Source organism: Penaeus monodon, chromosome 6, assembly GCF_015228065.2.
Source record: "Penaeus monodon isolate SGIC_2016 chromosome 6, NSTDA_Pmon_1, whole genome shotgun sequence".
Taxonomy (NCBI): Eukaryota; Metazoa; Arthropoda; class Malacostraca; order Decapoda; family Penaeidae; genus Penaeus; species Penaeus monodon.
In genome coordinates, this window is record NC_051391.1 from 50,534,758 (window position 1) to 50,545,421 (window position 10,664).

General features: G+C 40.8%; 1 protein-coding gene across 5 annotated transcripts in view; it reads right to left on the reverse strand.

The window, feature by feature from the left end:
- Nucleotides 1-10,664, reverse strand: part of LOC119574610 (tetratricopeptide repeat protein 39B-like) — a 110,527-nt gene that overhangs the window by 45,717 nt on the left and 54,146 nt on the right. For all 5 annotated transcript variants that reach the window (XM_037921948.1, XM_037921950.1, XM_037921947.1 and 2 more), the window contains exon 2: nucleotides 3,365-3,387. In XM_037921948.1, the coding sequence (XP_037777876.1) occupies nucleotides 3,365-3,387 (23 nt within the window). The remainder of the gene's footprint in view (nucleotides 1-3,364; nucleotides 3,388-10,664) is intronic.

A 10,664-nucleotide genomic window follows, 5' to 3' on the forward strand; every position in this document is an offset into this window, starting at 1 on the left:
TGGACTTAACAACCTAGTTCTTCTATTGGTCCGTAATGTGGTTCTTCGGTCACCTCATTGGCTCTTGTCGTAAATTCCAGACTCTGTCGCAACCTACAAAAGGTGAAGAAATCTCCGAGTGTCTTCCCTTCTTTTTTTTCCCCGGGTGGATAGAGAGTACGTGATGGATAAAGAATTGGAAAATGGAGGATTGGAAGAAGAAGATGAAAAAAAAACGAATTGATAGTAAAGAATTAGAAGAAGAAAGGAAAAAAAGAAAAGAAAAAAAAAATTGAAAGTAAGAATTGGATAAAAAAAACGAATTGAAAATAAAGAATTGGAAAAAAACGAATTGAAAATAAAGAATTGGGAGAAAAACGAAATGAAAATATAGATATGGAAGAAAAAAAACGATTTGAAAATAAAGATTTGGTAGAAAAATAAACGAAATGAACACAAAGAAGAAAAACTAATACACCTTTTTTTTAAAATAAAGATTTTTTTTGAGTATTATTCATTTAAACCAATAATTAATAAATAATATATATTTTTTTATTATAATTAAATTATATATCTTAACTATATATATATCCATATATACTATATACATATATACTATAAATTTTATACATATTATCATTATACATACTTATACATATTATCAAAATTAATATATACATATTTATTTATTTATTTAAGGTATCCGCGTCTCACTGTTCTAATACTAACTACCATAAGATGCGTCTCTTAAATATTTTGCTAATTTCATCTCTCATCTCTAACTCAATTTCTCTCTCATCCCAAGCATTAATTTGCCCGCGTTAATGCACGGCCGCCATCGAGGCTTCGTTGTAGGTCAAAGTTTAAATTGATAAAAAAAAGAAAAAGAAAGAGAGAGAGAAAAAAAGTTATTTTTCTTTTTGATCTTTGTGTGTGTGTGTGCGTATGTGTGCGTGTGCGTATGTGTGCGTGTGCGTATGTGTGTGTGTGTGTTGTGTGCGTGTGCGTATGTGTGCGTGTGCGTATGTGTGCGTGTGCGTAAGTGTGCGTGTGCGTATTTGTGCGTGTGCGTATGTATGCTTGTGCGTATGTGTGCGTGTGCGTGTGTGTATGTGTGCGTGTGCGTATGTGTGCGTATATGTGCGTATGGGCGTATGTGCGTGCGTTATGTATGCGTGTGCGTATATGTGCGTATGCGTGTTCGCGTGCTTATGCGTATGTGTGCGTATGCGTATGTGTTTGCGCATGCGTGGATATGATGTAGCTTACGCGCTGCGTCAACTGCATCTGAGTCACCAAGCACGATTCAGAAAGTCTAAGATCGAGGCGGCGTGGGAGGTAGGAGAACGGCGAGTAGGGAGCTATATAGTGACAAGCAGAAGCAGAATGTAGCAGAGCGATTGGCGAGCGAGAGGGAGAGGGAGGCGGAGGAGAGGGGAGAGTGGAGAGAGTGGGAGAGGGGAGGATGGAGATGGAGGGACGAGAGAGAGAGGAAGGGAGGAGCGAAGATGCGTAGAGAGGATGAGAGAGGAGGAGAGATGAGAGAGAGAGAGAGAGAGATGGAGAGAGGACGATGAGAGAGGAAGAGAGGTAATGAGAGAGAGGGGTAGAGAAAGAGAAGAGATAGAGAGAGAGAGAGAGAGAGAGAAGAGAGAGAGAGAGATAGAGAGAGAGAGAGAGGAGAGAGAGAGAGAGAAGAGAGAGAGAGAGAGAGAGAGAGACGAGAGGAGAAGAGAGAGAGAGAAGAGAGAGAGAGAGAGAGAGAGAGAGAGTAAACGAGAAGGAAGAGAGTGAGAGAGAGAAGGAAGAGAGAGAGAGAGAAGGAAGAGAGAGAGAGAGAGAGAGAGAGAAGAGAGAGAGAGAGGAGAGAGAGAGAGAGAGAGAGGAGAGAGAGAGGAGAGAGAGAGAGAGGGAGGGAGGAGGGAGAGAGAGAAGAAGAAGAGAGGGAGAGAGAGAGAGAGAGAGAGAGAGAGAGAGAGAGAGAGAGGAGAGAGAGAGAGAGAGAGAGAGAGAGAGAGAGAGAGAGAGAGAGAGAGAGAGAGAGAGAGAGAGAGAGAGAGAGAGAGAAGAGAGAGAGAGAGAGAGAGAGAGAGAGAGAGAGAGAGAGAGAATTAAACAGACAGAGAGAGATAAGAGAGTTAAACAGACAGACCAAAGCTGCATAAATGAGTCCCCGTCCAGCCGATCACCACACGTACCCACACACCTTCCCTGCATACCCGCGGCGGATAAGTGGGGGGGGGGCGGCGCTGACCAAAAACGAGAGACGGATCACGCCCCTGAATACCCAAATCCCTCGCTCCGCCCCTCGGCCACGCCTTCTGTGCCTCGCCCCCCCCCCCTCCCCCCACGAAAGTGTCTTAATTTTGTCCATCATTTTCCTCATCGTACCACCGGGGGAGGGGGAGGGAGGGAGGGAGGGAGGGAGGGAGGGAGGGAGGGGAGGAGAGGAGAGGAGAGAGAGAGAGCGGAGAGAGAGAGAAGAGAGAGAGAGAGAGAGAGAGGAGAGGAGAGAGAAACGACAGACAGAGAGGAGAGAGAGAGAGAGGGAGAGAGAGAGAGAGAGGGAGAGAGAGAGAGGGAGAGGAGAGAAAGAGAGAGAGGAGAGAAAGAGAGAGAGGAGAGAAAGAGAGAGAGGAGAGAAAGAGAGAGAGGAGAGAAAGAGAGAGAGACTACATTTCCTCATCGCATTTTTCTCTTAATATCCTAAGCGTGGCTGTGCTCCAAGCGACTGCAGTTCCTTCGGTTTACAAATCACCTACGACTCTGTTGTCAAGAAGTAATCTATTGTAATATATCACAAACTTGAGAAAACAAGAAGAAAAAAGTTCGTGAAGCAGTGGGTGAGGCATTAATAGTTTGGCGTCACGTTTCGTATCCCCAAGACAGAGGCGATTCATTAAAAATATGTGTGTGTGTGTGTGTGTGTGTGTGTGTGTGTGTGTGTGTGTGTGTGTGTGTGTGTGTGTGTGTGTGTGTGTGTGTGTGTGTGTGTGTGCGTGTGCGTGTGCGTGTGCGTGTGCGTGTGCGTGTGCGTGTACGTGTACGTCAGCTTCTGTCCCTCCCCACATTTTTTTTTCTTTCTATCTTTCCTTCCCTTTCTCCTTTAGCCTAAAGTCAGAATCCCAAATGAACAACACAACAAGAATGAGAGCAAGATGGCCGACGCCTCTTCCGCTCACTCGAACCTACAACCCCACAAAACCTCGCACCTCGTTCCTCCGCTAGCGCAGTTTCCACACGAAATGCAAAAAAAAAAGGCAGTTCATTTTAAAAAACGTTGAAGGTAACGCACACTTACCAGCAGTGACGACCGCGACAAACGTTCCCAAGAGTAGGCCCAGAGCAAACGTTAACAAACCAAAAACGTTTCCCGACTACTTACTCTTCTTGTGCATCCTCGAACACCTGTAAAAGGGAGAGAAGAAAAGGGTATGAGTAAAATAATAATAATAATAAATAAAAAAAACCACAGGGAAAAAACGAAAGGACCAAACGACAAAAACGCCCCAAGGAAAACCCCCCCAACCAAAAACGAACGACCTCAAAAAAAAAACCGCCCCTCCCCCACCAAAAAAAAAAACCGACACCAAAAACGACCACCCCCTTTCCCCCCAAACCCCCCAAAACCCCCCCTTTCCCCTCCTCCCACAACCCTCCCCCCACCCCTCCCCCCCCCCCCCCGAGTTTAACGACAGCCCAAAACAGCCCAAAAAGCGTCATCCTTCCTCGCTTTTTTCCCGCGGGGACGAGTGTTTGCGGGGGAAACCATAAAAGGGGGCGCGAGGGAGTCGTGCGAGCGGGGGAAGGAGGGATGGATGGATGGATGGATAGATAGATAGATAGATAGATAGATAGATAGATAGATAGATATACAGACAGACAGACAGACAGATAGATAGATGGGTGGATGGGTAGATGGATGGATAGACAGATAGATAAATAAACAGTAGATAGATAGATAGATATACAGACAGACAGACAGACAGACAGACAGATAGATGGGTGGGTGGATGGATGGACAGAATAGGAAGGTGGAGGGAAAAAAGAATTTTTCCGGGGTTGATGGGGGGGATACAAAAAACAGGATTTGGGATGGATGGGTGGAGGGAAAAATTTGGATTTAAAAAAGATGAGAGTATTGGATATATGGGGGTAGAACATCTAAAAATAAAATAATAATAAAAAAATAAGAAAAACGCCGAGAATTAATAAAACGGTTTTGGAGCGGACCCAATTTTTTAAAACCACCAGGGGAAAAAAATTAAAATAACCCTTAAAAATTTGACTTAACCCCCCCCCGCTCCCAAAAACCCCGAAATCTATTAAAAAATAAAATGCAGAAGCTAGGGGAGGCGGGGGGGGGGGGGGGAGGGAAACACACACACCCAGGGGTGCGAAAAATCTACGTGTTATGCACTCCGATGTTCAATTCAGCGGACAAGCTATTCTGAAGTGTTAGCGTGTCCTGCCAAGGTCATGGAGAGAGAGGGAGGGGGAGAGAGAGGAGAGAGAAAGAGGGGAAGAGGGGGGAGAGAGGAGAGAGAGGGGAGAGAGAGGGGGGAGAGGGGAGATGGGGAGAGAGGGGAGAGAGAGGGAGAGAGGGGGGAGGGGAAGGAGAGAGAGGGGAGGGGAGAGAGGGAGAAAGAGAGAGAGAGAGAGGGAGAGAGAGAGAAAAGAAAAAAGAGGGGGGGAAAGAGAAAGGAGACGGGAGAGAGAGAGAGAGAGAGAAAAAGGAGGGGAAAAGAGAGAGAGAGAGAGGGAGAGAGAGAGGGAGAGAGAGGGGGGAGAGAGAGGGGGAGGGGGAGGGGAAAGGGAAAGGGAGGGGGAAAGGGAGGGGGGGGGAGAGGGAGAGGGGGGGGAAGAGGGGGAGGAAGAGGGGTTGAGAGAGAGAGAGAGAGAGTCAGAAAAGAAAAAAAGAGAAAAAAGAGAAAAAAAAAAAGGGAAAAAAGAAAGGAGGAGAGAGAATTTCAAACCCTTTTTTCCACCCTCGCAATAACGTGCTAACCCAAAAAAAGGGGTTGAATCGATGTTTAAAAAGCAGGTTTTCGTGACAAAAAAAAGTGTTGGTTGTTTGGGGAAAAAGAAAAAGGAGAGAGAGAAAAAGGAAAGGAGAGAGAGGAGAGAGAGGAGAAAAAGAGAGGGGAGGAGGGGAAAAAGAGAGAGAGGAAAAAGGAGGGGGAAAAAGAGGGGGAAAGAGAGAGAGAGAAAAAGGGGAAAAGGAGAAAAGAGGAGAAAAGGGGAAAAAAGGAGAAAGGGGAGAGGGGAAAAAAAGGAAGAGGAAAGAGAAAAGAGAAAGAGAGAAAAAAAAGAAAAAGGAGAGAGAGAGAGAGAGAGAGAGGGGGAGAGGAGAAAAGAGAGAGAGAGAGAGATGAAGCGAGAGAGAAAGAGAGAAAAGGAAGAGGAGAGAGAGGGGGGAGGGGAGAGAGGAGGGAGAGAGAGAGAAGAGAGAAAGGGGAAAGGAGAGAAAAAAGAGAGAGAGAGAGAAGAGAAGAGAGAGAGGAAGGGAGAAGAGAGAGAGAGGAGAGAGAGAGAGGAGGAGAAAAGGTGAGAGAAGAGAGAGAGAGAGAGAACAGAGGGGAGAGAGAGAGGGGGGGAGGGGGAAAGGGGGGGGAGAGGGGGGGGGGGGAGAGGGGGGGGGGAGGGGGAAAGGGGGGGAAGAGGGGGGGGAAAAAGGAGGGGGAGAGAGAGGGGAGAGGGGTCAAAAATATGAAAGAGGAGAAAGAAAAAAAGGAAAGAAAGAGAAAAGAGAGAGAGAGGAAAAGACCCCAAACCCACTTTTTCCCCACCCTCGAAAACGTGCTCATCCCCAAAAAGGGGTTAAAACTCGATGATTAAAGCGGGTGTTCCGTGACAAAAAAAAAGGGTGGGGGTGGGAGAGAGAGAGAGAGAAGAGGAGAAGGAGAGAGAGAGAGAGAGAGAGAGAGGAGGAGGGAGGGGGAGGGGGGAGGGGGGAGGGAAAAGAGAGAAAAAGGGGGGAAACCGAGGGGGGAAAACGGGGCCCCGGGGAGGGAGGGGGGGGGGCGGGGAAAAGGAGGGAGCGAGAGAGAGAGGAGAGCGAGGGGGAAATGGAGAGGGAGGGGGAAAGGGGGGGAAAAAGGGGAGAAAAAAGGAGAGGGAGGAGGGAGGAGGGCGAAGGGGAGGGGGAGAGGAGGGGGAGGGGAAAGCGAGAGAGGGGGAGAGAGGAGAGGGGGGGGAGGGAGGGGAGAGGGGGAGAGGGGGGGGGAGGGGGGGAGGAGAGGAGGAAAGAGAGAGAAAAACAGGGGGAGAGAGAGGGGAGAGAGAGACGGGCAAAGGGGGGGCGAGAGGCGGGGACCCGGGGGAGGGAGAGAGAAAGACGCGAGAGAGGGGGAAAAGAGGGGGAAAAGGGGGGGAGACCCGGCGGCGCGGGGGGGAGGGAGAGGGGGAGGGGGGCGGAGCGAGGGGGAGAGAAAAGAGAGAGCCCGAGAAAAAGGGGGAAAAGGGGGAGAAAGCGGAGAGGGGGGGAAAGGAGAGAAAAGGAGATGGAGAGAGGGGGGGGAGGGGAAAAGAGCGGGCCCCGGGGGGGGGGGGGGGCGGGGGGGGGCGGGCCGGGGGGAGCAACCCCGGCGCGCCCCCGCGGGGGCGACGAGAGAAAAAAGGGGAAAAAGCGACGCGGCCTCCCGGGAACCCCCCTCAAACGGTCCCCCGTGTCCCCCCGGCCCGGGGGCCCCAATGGCCCCTTACCCCGGGGGGGGACGTGATCCCCCCCAAAAGCCCCCACCCCCCCAAAAAAAGAAAAAAGGGGCCAAAAAAGAAGAAAAAAAAAAAGGAAGAAAAAAAAAAAAAAAAAAGGAAAAAGAAAAAGAAAAAAAAAAGGGAAAAGAAAAAGAAAAAAAAAGGGAAAAAAAGAAAAAAAAAGGAAAATTAAAAAGAAAAAAAAAGGGGAAAAAAAAGAAAAAAAAGATAAAAATTTTAAAAAATTTTATATATATATAGGTGGAAAAATATATTATAAAAATTATAAATTTTAAATAGAAATTTTTATATTATAGATATATTTTAAAATATTAAAAAATTTAAAAAAAATATTTTTTTTAAATATATAAATATATAATATATATAAAAAATATTGGGGGATAATATAGATATAAGAAATATATATATTAAATATATAATATATATTATATATGTTATTATATAATATATATATATTTTTATAATATTATATATTATATATAGAAAATTATAAATTTTAAAGGGGTTTTATTATATATAATATAAAATTATATAATATATAATATATATATCTATATAAAATTATAAATAATATTTTATATGGGTTTATATTTTAATATACCTAATATCTAAAATAGATATATTAATATGGTATAATATTTATTGGAATATATATATAGAAATATATATATAATCTATAATAATAAAAATTTTATGGGATTTTGAGTTAGAATATTTTTAAAATTAAAAATTAAAAATATATTTATATAGATAGTAAAATTTTAGGTAGGTATTATAAAAATAAATGACAAAAGGATAAATATATATAATATATATACAATATAAAATTAATAAATATAAAATTTTTATATTATATACAATATAATAAGGATATAAAAATTTTTTACATATGATATAATATGTAATAAACCATAAAAATATAATATAAAGAACATTATATTTAAGAAAAAAATATATGGGGAAATTGGTTGATTAATAATATATATAAAACATTTTTAAAATACAAATATTACAAAAAATATATCCAAAATATTATTTATTATACATATAAAAAATTATAAAAATATATATAACATTATTATATAAAAAAATATATAAGACATATATATTATATTATTAGAAATATATAATACATAAAATATAAAAAGGGAAAATAAAATTTTATTAAGATTTTAATAAATATATATTTTATAGTATATATATTTTATATAATATATATATATATATGCATATATAATAATATTATATAAAATATTTATATAATATATGTTTTATATATATGTTTTAATATAGTATTATATATATTATAAAAATTAATTTTAATATATATGTATATATATATTTTAGTTTTCTTAAAATATGTATAATTATATGTATTTTATATAGGGAATTATATAGTATTATATTTTAAATATGTAAAAAGGGATATATAATATATTAAATATCTTATATATATTTTTTTTATGATTTTTATTATGTGTATATTATATATAATATGTATATATATAATATGTATATATATATAAAATTATATATATAAAATATAAAATTATATAAAAATTATATGTAAAAATTTTTAATGTATTTATAGGGTAAATATAATATTTTAAAATAATAATATGTTTATATAAAATGTTAAATGGTGTTATATAATATATATATATATATTTTATATATATTATATATATTAAAATATAATATATTATATTATACTTTCCCCTTTCCTTTGGGCCAGGTCCCAAGTCCCCCCCTTTTTCCCATTTCCCTCAAACGTCGAGTCACCCCCCACCCCCGCCCCCACCTCTAACACTTGCCCTTACTCCGCGAACCTGCCACGTCGCGGGGACGTTCAAATTTAATTTTAATATTTACCCCGGGTCAAAATTTCGGTCGTTTCCCTTGGCCAAAATAAATCAAAAAAAAAATCTGTCCCGGCGTCCCAATAGCTGGAACCCCTTTCGCCAAAAACCCGGGACTTAGTTTTAAATAGTTGATTTTCGTTTTTAAGGTTTTATATCCCTTTCTCGCTTCGTCATCGGATTTTGAGTTTGATAATGTTCTTTTTTTTCTTTTTTTTAGTCTTATCGCCTTTAACCTACTGAGAAAAAGTCTATAATCATTTTAAAAATATATATATCAAATGAATTTTTTGCCTCGTTTCCAAAAAAAAAATCTTTAAAAATAATAAAATTTAGTAAATTTTTTTCCAATCAGATGTTTTATAGCCTTCCCAAATAGCGGGAACATTATCAATAGTTTTAATAGTAATGTCAGTAACGGCAGCGATAATAGCAATAGGCAGAATGATAATAACTTCAATATTGACACCATCGATCCGATCACTAATAATCAATAACCAACACTCTTTCTCAAACGAAATAGTCCCCCCTTGCAAACGCTCCTACGTAATATCCTTTACCTCTTCATCGTTAAAAAGAAGCTCTCGAGTGAAGGTAATTACAACAACCTTTTCAGCACTAATGTTCCAATTCACGAGGCGACGAAGTGCATTATCTTCAGTCAAGCTTAATGAAAGGCTCTCGACTTCCACGTGGCAAAAAAAAATGTTTAATGGCAACTTTCGTAAATTCAAGATGCTCAATTATTCACTTTCAACTTCTTTCTGTTAGAATTTATCCCGTGTCCCTTGTCTTGTTATCTTTAATATCAATGCACACATTACTTATGTTGTTTAATTATTATTGCCACTACAGTTACTAACAGCAATATCATTATGCTAATACGATTAATATTGGGACTGATACCATCATTACCATAATGAACATTCTCTATACATTAATAATAACAATAATAATAATAATGATAATGATGATAATGATAATGATAATGATAATGACAATAACAATAACAATAATAATAACAATAATGATAATATTAATAATAACAACAATAATGATAATAATATTAATAATAATAACAATGGTAATCATCCTCACCACCATCATCATCCCCATCCCCACCCCCACCCTCATCCCCCCCCCACCATTTTCAAATCCAACCACCAACGTCATATCCACGAGTAGGTTCTCACACAAAGGACTCGAAAAACACGCAATATATTACACCGGAACAAGGCACGTCTTCACCTACGAACTGGGACCGCCACAGCATCATGTGATAAGCACAAATGCATCTGCCTGAACATTCGCAACAATGTCTTTTCATACTCTGGAGTGCATCCTCGCCCCCGCTCGGGAACAGGCGTAATAAAGGCCGTTAAGAACTCGGAAAAATATTGTTTTTCCAAGACTTTTTTTTTTTCTTTATGTGCATTTTTTAATATTTGATTTTTTTTAACTGCGGATAATAAACAAAAATAACAGCACTTTCTTTTGTAAACTGTGAAATATATATATATATATATATATATATATATATATATATATATATATATATATATATAATTATATATTGCCTAATTGGATGCCTTTCCTAATCAACCGCGGTTCGGCGCCCTGACACGTGCCACGGCGGTAGCGTCCCCTACGAGACCTGCGCTTGACTTCTCACAGCGATATGTCGTTTTCTCGGGCTCGAGCCAACAGGCAGAACGCAGGTGTGTGTGTGTGTGTGTGGTGTGTGTGTGTGTGTGTGTGTGTGAGTGTGAGTGTGAGTGTGAGTGTGAGTGTGAGTGTGAGTGTGAGTGTGAGTTTTGTGTGTGTGTGTGTGGTGTGTGTGTGTGTGTGTGTGTGTGTGTGTGTGCGTGCGTGCGTGCGTGCGTGCGTGCGTGCGTGCGTGCGTGCGTGTGCGTGTGCGTGTGCGTGTGTGTTTTAGCCATATACCCTTCTTAACGCGACGAACCAGGCAGTCGCTGCCAAAAGGACCATCACTCAATCACCGTACCTGACCACCCATCAAATTTACCTTAATTACCAAAACATATTCGGGAAAAAAAGAACTTTCCCCACGTAACAGAGAAGATTACGAAACACCGGGTAAACGAGTCG